The following is a 15,789-nucleotide window of genomic DNA, read 5'->3' on the forward strand; positions in this document are numbered from 1 at the left end:
AGCTGACTCACCCTCCTGCAAATATCTATATATGGATCCCTCATCCTAGAGATCCAGCGGCTGGAATTTTGTAAGGAAGTGCTGTTGGTTTCTTTGTGAAACATTGTAGTGTTGGGTGATCTAGCTTTTCATGAGGTGAAGAGGGCTTTCATGTTGGGAGGATGGCACTGGGTTAGACCACTCGGTTGTAATCCTCTCTTCTATTACTTCTATCAATAAAGCTATTTGAGTTTTCCTCCATATTCTTATATATTTATGAATCTTGTATTGGTTTATGCATTTGTATGGTTAATATATATATGATCCTATATTGTTTATGGTTATAGATCTCATGCTTTGATGGTATTATGCTGCTTTGACTCTACAGGTGTTCTTTGAAGTGGGACAAGTGAGGAAAGAGTGGCGAAGCTCTGTCAAAGGGGGGAGGAAACAAGCAAGGAGCCAAGCAAAAGACTATAGGATGGTACTCTCTACTTCTCTCCCATCTATCTCTCATAAAGGAAAACACAGGTAAATTTAGTTTGTTTGTTTCTAAGATAGCTACCCGTCTTAGTGGGACTAGCAGCTCTGAATGGACACTAGTTTTCCCGATAACACAATGGTGGTTGGATAATTCGACAGAAACTGGGCGAGGTTCGTTGATCGGCGAGGATCGTTGATCGTGAGATAAACATTTTCCTATCTGATAGTGCCAACATACTACAAAAGAATTTGAGTCTTCCCGCTCATAGAAGTGAGTTGTTCCATGTATAATTTGCTTGATAAATTAATATAAGAATTGAGCAGCGCAACAACAACATGGTGGTTTTTTTTTCTGGGATAAGATTTCCACCGAAAACAATTGTGTCTATTTGTGATTGCTTTCATGGTTTTTGAATTATTTTTGATGCACTAATATCTAATTATGTGTTTCAGTTTATGCATGTTAAATATTAAATAACAGGAGAAAAGTTGTATAAATATTCACACCATTGATTCAGCCCCACCCCCATCTCCAACCCCCTCCCCCTCTCAGTAGTGACCTAGTTTCCAACAAGAACTATCTCATCAATTGTGGCTCTTTATGAGAGGAACTATGTGGACTTGCATTCATAAGTTTGGATTTTAAATGAATAAGTACTACAATACTTGAGGAAAGCAATTTTGATTATCTTTTTCAATAGAAATTTATAACCTTTTTCAATTGTTGAGTGTGTGTTTATGAACACGCTTTAGTTTTCCCATAGTTTTGTAGTTAATTACGGTTTGATTGAAAATTCATATTTGGTAGGATTTATATTATATTTTAATATATTGTACAAAAATATAACGAAAAAAACTTGTTGGTCTTTGGGTTTCCAAGTTAAAATTTATGTAAATTTGTGTGTCATTCTATTTTTTTGTTTTTATTAAGAATCGATTTGCAACAATTATTTGTACATAATTAAAACTTACATCAATATGATAAAAGTTTTGGTCTTGTAAAAAATCAAATTAAGACGAGAAAATATTTTACAATATTTTTCTAATTTTCATTATCATATATTTATACTTGTAAAAATCTATTTATAATAAGAACTTTATCACTTTTATTGGAAACTTAAGCACCAGAAAACATTTTCCTTAGTATAAATGAAAATTCCAACCTTCTCATTATGCCTCCCATTATTATAGATAGAAAAAACATTATACAGCCTCCAATTCAAGGTGGCAAATTAAATTCAAAATGGCAAGTTAAACATGTTCATTTAATTTACTTCAATTTCATTCCAACAAATGAATAACCATAAATCAATAAAAACACCTTTCATTGTGGTAAAAGTGACTTGCTCTTTACAAATTTAACTATTTTTATTTTATTTTTTATTACCAAATAACATCATATATGAGCCCAACAACACTGTAATAATTCAACAAATGAGTAGCTATAGCAAAAGTGGTTAGCTTTTTACAAATTTAATTATTTTTTAATTTTATTATCAAAGAACATATTTAATATATGAGCCCAAAAACATTAATAATACACCTGCGCTTTGGCAAAAGTGATTTTCTTTTTACAAATTTATTTATTTTTTAATTTTATTAACAAACAACATATTTAATATGAGTCTAAAGAACTAATAATATATTTCCTCAAACATAAGAACTTCATTTTTAAAATGCTTATACCCTTGAATCATTAGATTATTCAATAATAAATTAAAATGGTCTAGTATGAAGCTAATGTGATTTTGGATTGCTCAAGTGAATAGAGAGTTAAGTAATCACCTTGACTTCAATTTAGTTACAGTTTGCTCTACAAAGATTAGGATGAATAGTAGAATATGTTTGTTTTACCCAAATAGCATGTAGAAAACTCACAAATGACAAAGAATATGAAAGAATTAGCAAGTTGACATGTTTATGACTTTGTATATTTGTTATTCCTTGTTGAAGGATATTTAGATTTCCATTTAATTTGTGGGAAATTTTCCCAAACAATGACAAGGAATTTCCATCAAATATAAGAAAGAATTACTATGAAAAAAAGAAGCATGTAAAATTGAAAACTTAACAAATAGCTAATCCTAAAATCTTTTAAAAATTGATGCTTTTATAAGGATATTTGTAAATGCCATTTTTGTTGGAAACTTAAGCTTTAAACTAAGATTTTTCTCTTTTTAGTGTAAATAGACGTTGTGGTACTCTTACTGTCTCTATTTTTTTTCCATCCTAATTTCATTTTGGATAGACACAACATAACCTCCTATAATTGTTTTCCATAGTAATTTCTTTTTAGACACAACATAACCTCCTGTAATTGTTTTCCATAGTAATTTCTTTTTATAGACACAAAATAACCTCCTAGTCCCAAGTTAACATACTTATGCTTTTGTAAATGCTTGGAATAATCATACTGGCAAGTTAACCTCCTTACCGTTTTGTCTATGCTTTTATTTGCTTGGAAGAATAAGGATAAAGGCTTAGGTTTCAATTTTGTTGGTGACACTACTTCAATAAATCATTAAATTTCTCTTTGACAAAAATGGTTAGGTCATTATAATTATTTTGCATCTTTATTACTCAATATATTAGACCATTTCATTATGTGAAAGCAAGACAAACCATATCATAAAATAGACCATTTTAGTTATCAAATTTTAAGTGGAATAGAATGCAACTTATTATATTATGAAATATAACAAATTTGTAACAAATATTGACTTTTTTCCACAATGTCTAAACATAAGAAAATATTGTTCATATAATTACCTCATTAAATTGTTGAATACTGAACTAAAATGATATGTTGTGAAGTTAATGAGGCCTTTGTTTCAGTTTTAAAGTGGATGGAGAGCGATTACCAAGGCTTCATTTTAGCTATGTTTTGCTAACTTAAATAGTAGATTTCATTTGAGATATGGTTTCCTCCATTTAAAGGATACATTTGCCTAGTGTACCATGATACTTGGAAATTTAAACCTCAAAATTTCATGTATTATACCAGGTAACTTTTACCATGTAATATCAATTAAAAAAAATAATACAAAACCAATAAACTAATAAAAGAATATTAAAAAAAAAAACAGCTCTCGAGTATTCCAACAAAATAAAAATCAAATATCCAACACAAATTCTCTTTTCCTTACAAGTCAAAACACCAACATTCAATTTTCATATCAAAAATTAAGATACAATCTACCTTCTAAATCCTCATTATTCCACCCTAACAAAAGTGAAATAGATATAAAATATTTGAAGGCACACAATACAAATCCTCATTATTCCAACATAATAAAAGTGAAATAGATATAAAATATTTCAACACAAACTGTACTATTCCACTTCTAAATCTAGATTTGTAAGAACCAAAAACACCCATACACAACCAATAAAACAATATAAAAATTTAGAAAAAATGAAACAGCTCTAAAGTATTCCAACAACATAACGAAGTAGAATATCAACACAAATCCTCATTTCCTTGCTGCTCAAAACAACAGCATTCAATTCTCATATCTAAAATGGAGAGACAATCCACCTTCTAAACCCTCAGCATTCAATTCTCATATCTAAAATGGAGAGACAATCCACCTTCTAAACCCTCAGCATTCAATTCTCATATCTAAAATGGAGAGACAATCCACCTTCTAAATCCTCAGCCTTCAATTCTCATATCTAAAATGGAGAGACAATCCACCTTCTAAATCCTCATTTCCTTGCTGCTCAAAACAACAGCATTCAATGGAGAGACAATCCACCTTCTAAATCCTGATTTGTAAGGGTGCTGTATCATCTTCTAACACGGTTAAAACAAAAAGAAAAAAGAGAAAATTATTTAATCAACTTCCTCAATTTTAGGCCCCGAGCCTGCAGCAGCAGAATAACCCTGTTCAGGAGAGCCAGCAGCTCCATAGGCTCCACCAGGTATATCAGCACCAGCGCCTTGGTACATCTTAGCAATGATAGGATTGCAAGTGTTCTCCAGCTCCTTCATCTTGTCATCAAACTCGTCAGCATCTGCAAGCTGGTTGTTATCGAGCCATTGGATAGTCTGTTCAAGGGCATCCTCAATCTTCTTTTTATCAGATGGATCTAACTTTGCCGCAATCTTATCATCTCGAATGGTATTCCTTACGCTGTAAGCATAGTTCTCCAAAGAGTTCTTGGCCTCTAACTTCTTCTTGTGCTCTTCATCTTCAGCCTTGTATGTCTCAGAATCACGAACCATCTTCTCAATCTCCTCCTTACTCAATCTACCCTTGTCATTTGTAATGGTGATTTTGTTTTTGTGACCAGTGGTTTTGTCCTCAGCAGAGACATTTAGAATACCATTGGCATCAATATCAAAGCACACAGTGATCTGGGGAACTCCTCTGGGAGCAGGGGGAATACCAGAAAATTCAAATTTACCCAACAAGTTATTGTCCCTGGTTCGAGTTCGCTCACCCTCATACACTTGAATCAACACACCAGGCTGGTTGTCTGCGTAAGTAGAAAAGACTTGCTCCTTCTTTGTGGGGATGGTAGTATTCCTGGAGACGAGAACTGTCATAATCCCACCTGCAGTTTCTAGCCCTAATGAAAGGGGAGTAACATCTAGAAGCAACAGATCTTGCACTTTCTCACTGCCCTCTCCACTCAAAATAGCAGCTTGCACTGCAGCTCCGTATGCAACAGCCTCATCAGGGTTAATGCTCTTGCAAAGCTCCTTGCCATTGAAGAGGTCCTGCAACAAGGACTGAACCTTAGGGATCCTGGTAGACCCACCAACAAGAACCACATCATGGATTGAGCGTTTGTCCATCTTCGCATCCCGCAGGCATTTCTCAACAGGCTCCATGCACTTCCTGAACAAATCCATGTTCAACTCTTCAAATCTAGCCCTAGTAATAATGGTATAGAAGTCAATACCTTCATATAGGGAATCAATCTCAATGGTGGTCTGGGCAGTTGATGAAAGGGTTCTCTTAGCTCTCTCACAGGAAGTTCTGAGTCTCCTGAGGGCTCTGGCATTACCACTAATGTCCTTCTTATGTTTTCTCTTAAACTCTTGTACAAAGTGGTTCACCAATCTATTATCAAAATCTTCACCACCCAAATGTGTATCACCAGCAGTGGCCTTCACTTCAAAAATACCATCTTCAATTGTGAGCAGAGACACATCAAAAGTACCTCCACCCAAATCAAAGATAAGAACATTCTTCTCACCAGAACTGCTAGCCTTCTTGTCAAGCCCATAGGCAATAGCAGCAGCAGTGGGCTCATTGATGATTCTCATAACATTCAAACCAGAGATTGCCCCTGCGTCCTTGGTTGCCTGCCTTTGAGAATCATTGAAGTATGCAGGAACAGTGACCACAGCATTCTTAACAGTGGTCCCAAGATAAGCTTCTGCAATCTCCTTCATCTTAGTTAAAACCATGGAAGAGATCTCTTCGGCTGCAAAATGCTTCTCCTCCCCTTTGTATGTTACAACGATGCTGGGCTTATCGCCAACCCCTGAAATGACCTTGAAAGGCCATAATTTCGCATCGCTCACAACGGAGGGATCAGAGAACCTCCTACCAATCAACCGCTTTGCATCTGCCATAACATAGAGAACTGATTTAGATTGAACACAAATGCAAATTCTACACAAACAGAAGAATCTTACAGCTGCAAATTCAAGCCTTCATATCAATCACCTTCAAAAAACTATAAGCTGAATTATGTCCATCCCGGTTCATATTCGAGAATGAAAGGGGAATTAATATACAACAACTGAATCACATATACAGAAATAAGCAGTGGAATAAACTCCCTCAAAAGAGTGACAGAGATTACTAACCGAAAACAGTGTTGATAGGATTCATGGCGACCTGGTTCTTGGCAGCATCTCCGATGAGACGCTCTGTATCAGTAAAAGCGACATAGGAGGGAGTGGTTCGATTCCCCTGATCATTGGCGATGATTTCCACCCTGTCGTGCTGCCACACTCCCACACACGAGTACGTCGTCCCCAGATCGATTCCGATCGCTGCTCCCTCGCCCATATTGACACTCTCACACACAGAACGCAGAGAGGGAGTTAACTAAGGAAATTGCGCCGAGAGCGATCGAAACTGTAGACGAGTAATGCAGGCCAAGAAGCACGAGAGGGGGAATGTTCAAAATAGTTGTTTCACACTTGAATTCCCTTCCCTTGACCATATTTTATAGTCGTAGAAATACTTTCAACTTAACTTCTCCCTTGGGATAAAGTAAAAAATAGGGGTTGGTTTTTCAACGAATTGCCCCTAAACCAATCCGTCATGGGTATTTATTGTGATACAGAACTAATTTTTTTTTTCTTTGGGAAACTTTATCTATCGGTTTCGGTTTTTATTGTTCTGTAAATCCATAAATTTATTTTTCTCTTTCCAGAAACTTCATTTACCATTTTTTTTATTGTTATACTAACTTAAGTTTCTCGAAAGAGAAACTTTATTAACCGGACTTTGGGATATTATTATTATTATAACGGTTTTCATATTTCATATTATAAGTTTAATGTTCTAATTTTATAAATTTTAATTTGTGGGCAAAAAAATCAATCTTAAATCAATTTCAATCTAAAAAAATTCAATCTTAAAGCAATTTCAACCTAATTCGAGAAAAGTAAGTTTTAAATAATTGCCACACAAACCTAATTCACTTATTTAAAAAACTCCATTTAAAAGTTTTATTGTTGGATAACCGGAATTCTCTCCTTCAAGAAACTTCATCTATTAGGTTTTGGGATTTTATTGTTATGGCTTTTCCTTCAAGAAACTTCATCTATTAGGTTTTGGGATTTTATTGTTATGGTTTTCATTTTCCAACGTCATAATTTTAGTGCTACAACCTTAAAAGTTGAATTTCTAACAATGAAACGGGTATGTTAACCTCATAGGTCGTACCTTGATTCGTTATTATGAGATTTTTTTAATTAAAAGCCCATATCCAAGTGTAATTGGTCTAAAAATATCTATTGTCTACTTTGGTCACCCACAAGAAAATATCTCATAGAATCAACTATCTCCACAATGTGAAATTAAAAATCAGCCTTTTATTCAAGGGTCACCTTACTTTCTAATGAAGACAAGAAGAAGGAAGAAGTTATCCTTACATCCTCTATCTTTCCATGTTTCTATGAGAGGAAATTCTTTGATGTGAGCAAAATTACAATTCTCTTTGGTTGTATGTATGCCCTCTTGGATCATATGTTGTTCTTGATTTCTTATAAATCAATATAAATGCTTCTTATATTTGAAAAATAACTAATGTATTATTCATTTCTTTTGCATGCTTTTTAGTGGGGAAGCACGCATGATTTTCTTATATGGATTCTTGTGAAGAGTATTTGTTTTCGAAATGAACAACTATGTTGTGTGATTCTCTAGTGTGCACATTGTTGGCATGGAGTGCTATGATTTCTTTGTGTGCTTTATGTTTACTATTTATGCATCCTTTACGTTTATTATGGATGGGCTCCTCTGCATGTGTGACTACTCCACTAGACCAATGTGGTTGAACTCTTGGCTTCACATTGCTTATGATGGGCAAGATTCACATCTTTGGTTCAAGCCACAAGGTCCTCAACTATCATTAAGATAATGTGTGATTTTATATGGTTTTGAATACAACACATGTTACTTTATAAGGTAAGTCCTTTGTAAGAAGTTTCCATTGGTGCTTTTACAAATAATGCACATACACAAAAGAAAAAAATGGTTAGTAGTTGACAATAAATATATGATTTACAATGGAACTATATATTTATAGTCACAATGTGAAAGGGCGTGATCTATGATTCTTCATTATTATTACTAATGCTATATGATACAATTGTATTAGTTATTAGTTATCATTCCTACATCTATACCTATATGTGTATGTCACTTTGTCTCCCCCTTCAAATGCTTCATCCTCAAAGTATAGATAAAAGGAATTAGTTTTTTCACCCAATGAAACCCAAGTGGAGAATCATCATTTATGGGCATCCATTTGCCAATGATTGAATATTTTGTTTTTCTTCAACACTGATAGTGGGAGGAAGTAAATAGTAGTCCTAGAGTATTAAGTACATGGTCACTCTCTACACCAAGGTATATTTCATTAGTTTTTATCCAGTTTGCACTAAAATAACAAGCTCTATGCTCTATAGCTCCCTACCCATGCTTGTATACCAAATAATAGATAACTTTTATAGGATCAACAATTAGAATGAAATATTCACCACACTAAACATGGAGTGAAAGCATATCACCATGTATTCACATTCATATTGTAACTATCACAAAGTCTCCTCAATATCGTTCATCTATACAAGTCAATCTTTCCATTGATTCTTGCAAATAACTTTCCATTAAATGCGATGAGATTGTATAAAAAAATCTTGTTTCATTCTCACTACAAATGGAAAATGATCAAGTTGACTTGTTTTGATGGAAAATATGATAAGGATGTTCTTTATTTTGTTCAGTTGCAATTCTAATCCTTTCCAACACTTAACCCTTCAGGATAGTTGATTTGTTGATTTTAATAATAGTTCACTTTAAGCATTGTTGCCAATTTCCATCATTTGTTGTTTCATCATTGTCACATTGCATATGAGAAAAATAAATTGTGCTAGGCAATTGTTCAGCTTGTTTTTCCCAAGGTTCATACTTAACAATGGAATCAACCTTCATTCTTTTCATTTTGTTATGTTCAGTTGACTTATCTCCCTCAAAATCCATTTCTAACCCAATATACGCTCTTGGTTAAGCCTTGAATTTGTTTCCATTACGCCATTGGTTCTTGGTTTTTCCAGATAAATTTGATTTAAAGTCTGAAATTTCTTCATTGCTTGAGATAAAAAGACCAAATAACTTATCTTGACCTTCAATACCAATAATTGCACACCTATATTACCCTGGATTGTTGGTTTCTAATGCTTGAATGATAGAAAAAATGTTATTTTCACCAACATTTGTCTAATTCAACATGGCATCAAAGATATTATCCTCATATGTAAAACACGATATTAAGAAGCTATGTAATATGGTGGCTACTCATATAAGACTGCACTATCTTTCTTAGTTGCTAGAAATTATTTATTTTTATTTTTTTGGTGAATTTTCATTGCTTTGACCATCTTGTTTATTATGCCCATATACTTTGACAACAGTTGAATTATCTTTCATTGTTGCACCAATCCCTTCAACAATAGCCTTCTTACTTAAAAAAGTTGAAAGTATGTGAGTAAAAAACCCATGCTGTAACTCATCAACTTTCATACCATTGATACCAATGTATTTTGTCTTTTGGAAGAATCTATCTCAATATCATATTTGAGTTTAAATGTTTTCTCTAAGAAGGGTTGTTTTCACTTTTCACCCATCACTGGATTTGTATTTTAAGTGTTACTCTAAAATTTCTCAAATTTTTGTCTTCATCTTGGAAACCCCTATTTGTGGGTTCATTACTTTCCTTATCACAAACAACATTTGTACTATTTCCATTTCTATTTTATTTAGTAGTACAGTTGCAATTTTATACATAATATTATATGTCTCTTAATATAGATTTTTTTTGGTCAAGTAAGAATGGAGCTTTCTATTAACCAAACAAGTACATTACATATATTACAGGGTAAACCAAAATTCCTTTTGTATACCAAAATGGTCCACATAACCTATCAGAAGCGTTATTTGCTTTAAACCTTTAAAACTCGGAACTATTCACTCTATCGGAAAAAAGGATTACACAGGAAATACACAAAAGATCAGAATTCAAAAATAATACAACTACGACCATTAAAAGCGGCAGGTCCACACTTCCGGGTGCAACCCCCTCCCACTGTGCTCACTGAACATCGATCTCCGATCGGCCTGAAAACTGTCGTCCATCTCTTTCAATGATCCAACGACTAACGTTGAATCGCTAAACCGCATAACGACGAATTGCAATTCCAACTCCACCTCCTTCCTCCAATCACCGATCAACCACTTGCACGACCAAACCTCCATCGTTGATCTACCCAATTTTTCTTGGCCACTCTAATAATCAATTCTAAATCTGCTTCAATGATGACATTATGTGAAATTGAATCCACCAAGATTTCCAAGCATTTCTCTAGGGCCATGAGTTTCACGATGTTATTAGTGGCCTTCCCCAAGTGGCTATGAAAGATCTTCTTTATTTGACCCTGTTCATCTCTTATAGCACCCCCAAAACCAGCTAACCCTGGGTTGCCCTTAGAAGCTCCGTCTATATTGACCTTTAAGAAACCATGTGGAGGAGGCTTCCAAATATTTATATCTGCATTTGTTTGGCTCACACCCTTGAATATGCCCTGTGGGCTTATATACTGGAGACCCAAATGAAGTAGAATACTCACATCTTGGGGCAAAGGAGGGTACTTAGAAGGTGTCCTCAACAAGCTACTAATTTCATAGTTTGTTGTCCTCGATCAAGTGTGGCTTGAGTTATTGGGTTGTTTGTGTAACCGAGCCCACCACCCTATGACATGAGAAACATTAAAGTATGGGGATGGTGTGGCCACCCCCGTGCATGCAGAAGCATGCAAATTTATATTTATGTGTCTCTCGAATGTTTAGTGGTGGTAACCAGAGGAGAGAGCGACAATACTAGTTGCGTCACTACCTTGTTGAGAGTTTGAATGTCACCATAGTTAGAAGGTTTTGGTTTATATTTCAGAAAATTGGCGACCTAAAAAGAGGCACGTGTTTCAGTTGGTTTTGAAAGTTTGGTAGCCTACTATAGTTGAGCGACCATTAAGTGAACTAGACCTATAGAGTGCATTCCCATCACACTAGTGACACAACAACTTACATCGTGGACTAGAGAGGTTTTCCCACAGCTGTGAAATTCATACAACTTTTCTCACCGTTCTTCATTTGGAATTTCTATCTTAGTTACCCTACAGTAGATTTCATATACCTCAGTATACCAGGAAAAAGTGGGTTTTACAGTGAAAATTTGTTTTATCTCATGTTGAATAAAACATATGTTTTTGATGGCTTCGTAAAACGCCTTGCATGTCATGGAACCTTTGATGTTGGAGGACTTGGTTGTGTCCCTGGAAATGTCCTAAAGCTTCTTGAAGTATTCTTCCTTGGTCATTAATTTATCATTGATTACAAACAGTGAAGGTAGACCCTTCTTGTTCAATGCATCAATCCTTGTGAAAAATCTATTGACTGCTACTTCAAGAGTGTAACACTTCTCTGTCAACTGCACTACTAAATTATTTTTGGTCAGAACTTTCTTCACCTCCAGAATAGTTTCAGTCATGTCATCCACTCCTAGATCATCCAATTCATACCTATTTTTATAATTAAGAAACTTTATAATGTTGTTGGTTGTAGCAGGCATCTCTCATAGTTGTAGCAGGTATCTCTCATAGTTGAGCATTTATATTGGCAATTGTCTGCTTTTCCTTTTCCATCAACTCCTGCTAAAAAAAAATTGAATACATGGCCAGATTTCATCCATCTCCTCAATGATGTTGTTCCATATAATTTCGTTGACATTACCCAGAGTGTGGCCAATGGAAGACTCATCTGCTGAATTTTTCCATACTTCTATATGATTTTGAGCTCTCTGAAGCTCTACTACATGAAAAATATCAGATTTCTTTTGATGAACCTCAAGAAGTTTCACTTGGTCATGTAGTTTCTTAATTTCTTCATTTTGTAGAGACATAGTTTGGACTGCATTGGCCAGTTGATCTGTGGCATATCCTGCACTTGCTATAGCTGGTATGGTTGTAGGAATGACTGTGATAGGAAGTGCTTCTAAAGTGGCAGTCTTTTTAGCAACTTTCTCCTTTTCCTTGATCAATTTCTCCATCTCTGTCTCCATTTTCTTAAGTTGTTCAGTTTGCTCCATGACGAGTTTCATCATATCTGCATTTTGAGTCTTTGTCTCTGCAATATCCTTAGCTAGAGGATCTTTAGTAGCTGGCAGTTTTAACTGCTTCCTCAATGCCACTATGTCCAAATTCTTCTTTTTGACTAGCTCCTGTTAGAGTCGGTCTGGTCATCCCTCCGTCAGAGATAATTTCTCTTATTGCATTTCATTTTTAGGTGTCTCGCTCGATTCACTCAACTGCATTCCGCTAGGGGCATGCCATAATATGATGGAAGGGTCTTGTCATTCATTATCCCTCATGCCTTATCATTGCTGGCTCAGGTTTGTTCATCAAAATCAAGTTTTAAAATCACTTACAGTCCTGTTTTAGTATATTGATCTACCATGATTTAATTTTGGGCACATTTTTACTTGTTTTGGTAGATTCATTCACTAAAAAGTGAAAAACAACTGAATGAATCAGTTTCGTTTCATATAGGGGCAAGTTGTTTCATTGCCTATTTTTCAGTTCCTTGTTTAGAATTGGTTGAAACAACTCCTAGAATGATGAGCTCGACTCCTAGAGGCATGGGAAGGAGTTAGGCTTGTCTATATCATGTAATTTCTCAGTCATTTTCAGGGTTGGATTGTTGGGATTTCTTGGCACCCTATTGTACATTTCATTTCTGTAATTTTGGCAAAGGAAAGACCAGGGTTTTGCAGCACTTGTTGGGATCCATGTGGCTCTATGTTTTGATGGTGTGTTTCTCTATCTATTTGTAAGTTCACTAATGTTTATGTGTATCATTTTCCCTTCTCTTGTCTTTTGCAATTAAACAAATGAGTGATTAAGGTAGAATTCATTGGACTGCTATGCTCTGCCTGGATATTTTGTTTAATTCTTCATGTTTTCATCTGTTTGAGGAGGACTCTTGAGACCCTCTTGCCCTCCTTGGCTCCTCACCAGTCTGATCCACCCATTAATTCAATCCAAAACATCAAAACTACTACCTATCTTGCCCCTACCTGAACTCTGCAAAAATCTGGCCTCATCCCCGGACCCAAAATTTGCCTGTCCCTTTTTTTCAACAAAACCCCCAAAAACTCAAATCAAAACTTTTCACTTTATACCTAGCCTAAGATCAATTGTTAAATCAGTCATCTCAAGCCCCATCGATTATCTTTCGTTGAGATTGACCCGAAGAGAGCCCTCTCCTATCCTCATAGGGCTAGCTACAAGGCTGAGCGTGGTTTAATGTGGACCTAGAACCTTGTCTTTTCAGCCTGAGGCAAATCTAGGCTCTAACATAGTGGCGACCATACTGGGGAAGAAAATGGTTTGCTTGTTGATGTCATTTGTTTTACTAGGCTCTAACATAGTGGCGACCATACTGGGGAAGAAAATGGTTTGCTTGTTGATGTCATTTGTTTTATAGCTATAGGCGGAGCCTGAAGTTATGTCAGGTAGCCTTCGAAACGCTTTTGCTTTGCATTAGCGGAAGTAGATAAACGCTGCTTCAGCCAATCTCCGGTCTAGCTTGTAAATGTGACATCTAACTTGTTAATTGCCCGAGTACATGTATCAAGCTCAGATCTGATTGTTGATGGTGGAAAACGATTAGAAATAAGAAGGCTGAAATCATTCACCTGGCGACTCCATTCACTGAAAAATCCAGAAATCAATGCTTCATGGTGACTCCACTGCAGGAAGATCAATAGATTTAAGATTTTCAAGATGGAACGGGTTGCAAAAAGATACGCTCCCATGAGCTGAGATCACATTCCAGGTTTTCCAAATAAAATTCCCAAGGTAGATTGGCAAAAGAATTTGCCTATGTTTAAAGATGATGATAGGAAGGATGTTGCCTTACATCTGGTTAGATTTCACATACATATTCGCAAGTTGAAGGTTGATTTTCCTGAAGATTGCTTGATGAAGATATTCATGGCCACTCTGGAAGGTGAAGCCCGATCTTGGTATGAAAGTTTTCCGCCTGCTTGTATTTACTGTTTGAAGGATTTTCATACCATGTTCTTTGAAAGGTATAAAGAATATTATCCATCATTAAATTTAGTTTAGAACTGTTGCAAACATGCTTATAGTTTTATTGAAAGCCTTGAGAAATATTATGAAGATGATGAATTCATGGATGATGAGATCATGGAAGCCTTGTACAAGAATCCATTTCAACAACATGAAGAGAACCTAGAGGATTCCCATCAAGATGCTCAGGAAGCTTTGCAGCAGTATCAAGATCTTGGTACAATGGAAAATGATGAAAGAGAAGGTTTTGTTTCAGATCTATCCATAGAGGAAGACGATATGCAGGAAAGTCAAGTTTCGATTTCAGAAGGTGATAAAGTCAAGTCAGCTATTTCAGATCTAGATTCAGATAGTGACGATCAAGAATACCTTGTGCTGAATCCCATGAAGGAGAGCTCTGTTGTTGAGATCATTCTCAGTTCATTAGAACACAACCTTCATGAGGAGGTAATCTAGTAAGTCCATGAAAAATAGAATGAGATATTTGTTCGAGTAAGTGATAAATCTTCTTTCAATAATTCATAGATAAATGATAATCTGATTGCCATGTCATATGAAAACAATTACTGTTTGAGCAAAAGAAAACAAAAAGCATTATCTCCTTTGTCTGAAAATGAGATAGATCGACTCTTGAAAGGTCAAGTTACAGCCAAAGCTAATGCAGGTCTGCAGTGTGCACATGGTCAAGAAAGTGTTGGTGAAATTTATTCCACTTTTGAAAATAATGATAGTCTTGAAATTATCTTTATTGATTAGCAAATAGATAATATTTTCTTTCATGAAGATGACAAGGCTATCATATTTGATGATCTTGAAGATTGTTTTCTGTTTAAGAATGACCTAGGTCATGAAGTTGAGGAATATGAACTTGAGAGAGACAATATGCCAGAATTTCTCATGGTCAAGGAACCTACAGCTAACACTCAGATGGCAAAAGCACATACCTCTCTGTGCATTCCTATCCCTCGGAAATCAATTGTTCTTTCAGAGCAAAATGGAGGAAGTACTTGTATTTTTGCAGCTGGATCACAAGATAAGCCAATGCTTCAGGATTTTCAAGATCCCTTCTGCATTCTTCTGCAAGCATTATAAAAGATCAATATTTCCTGGTTCATTATCATAAGCTTTGGTTTCAGTGGTTATTTTGAGTTGCCTACAGGTTCATCGTTCCGCCTGCTCGAGAAAAGTGAGAGCAGAAATTTGGTATGTAGCCATCTGCTGGATTGGTTACATTGGAAAGCTCATTACACATGATTGTACATATTTCATTAGTATGCAGCTGGTTGTCATCATGATTTGAAATCTTGATGGACTGCTGCCCTTCAATAAGCTTTGTAAGTTCTTGTTTTAGTTAAGTCAGTCATGAGTCATTTGTGAGTCAGTTTTCAGTCTTGTTGTTAAGTTAGTTTGTGTCGGTTTTCAGTCAT

The 15,789-nt window shown here is 35.4% G+C and overlaps 1 protein-coding gene across 1 annotated transcript; it reads right to left on the bottom strand.

Annotated features, from left to right (window-relative positions):
• Window positions 1-4,174: 4,174 nt before the first annotated feature.
• On the bottom strand, window positions 4,175-6,568 carry LOC149186178 (heat shock cognate 70 kDa protein-like). The gene is made up of 2 exons (XM_089412575.1): window positions 6,290-6,568; window positions 4,175-6,045 (listed from the first exon to the last, which is right to left on the bottom strand). The coding sequence occupies exons 1-2, from the start codon at window positions 6,492-6,494 to the stop codon at window positions 4,298-4,300; spliced, it is 1,953 nt and encodes a 650-aa protein (XP_089268701.1). The 5' UTR covers window positions 6,495-6,568; the 3' UTR covers window positions 4,175-4,297.
• Between the last annotated feature and the right edge of the window lie 9,221 nt (window positions 6,569-15,789).

This window comes from Pinus tabuliformis, chromosome 3_1 (genome assembly GCF_031772625.1).
Source record: "Pinus tabuliformis cultivar Carrire ecotype Pingquan chromosome 3_1, CPIR1, whole genome shotgun sequence".
Taxonomy (NCBI): domain Eukaryota; kingdom Viridiplantae; phylum Streptophyta; class Pinopsida; order Pinales; family Pinaceae; genus Pinus; species Pinus tabuliformis.

Coding starts and splice junctions, on each gene's coding strand:
- LOC149186178 (XM_089412575.1), bottom strand. CDS start 6,494: ATGGGCGAGGGAGCAGCGATCGGAATCGATCTGGGGACGACGTACTCG. Junction 6,046..6,289: donor TCCTATCAACACTGTTTTCG/GTTAGTAATCTC, acceptor ATGTTATGGCAG/ATGCAAAGCGGTTGATTGGT.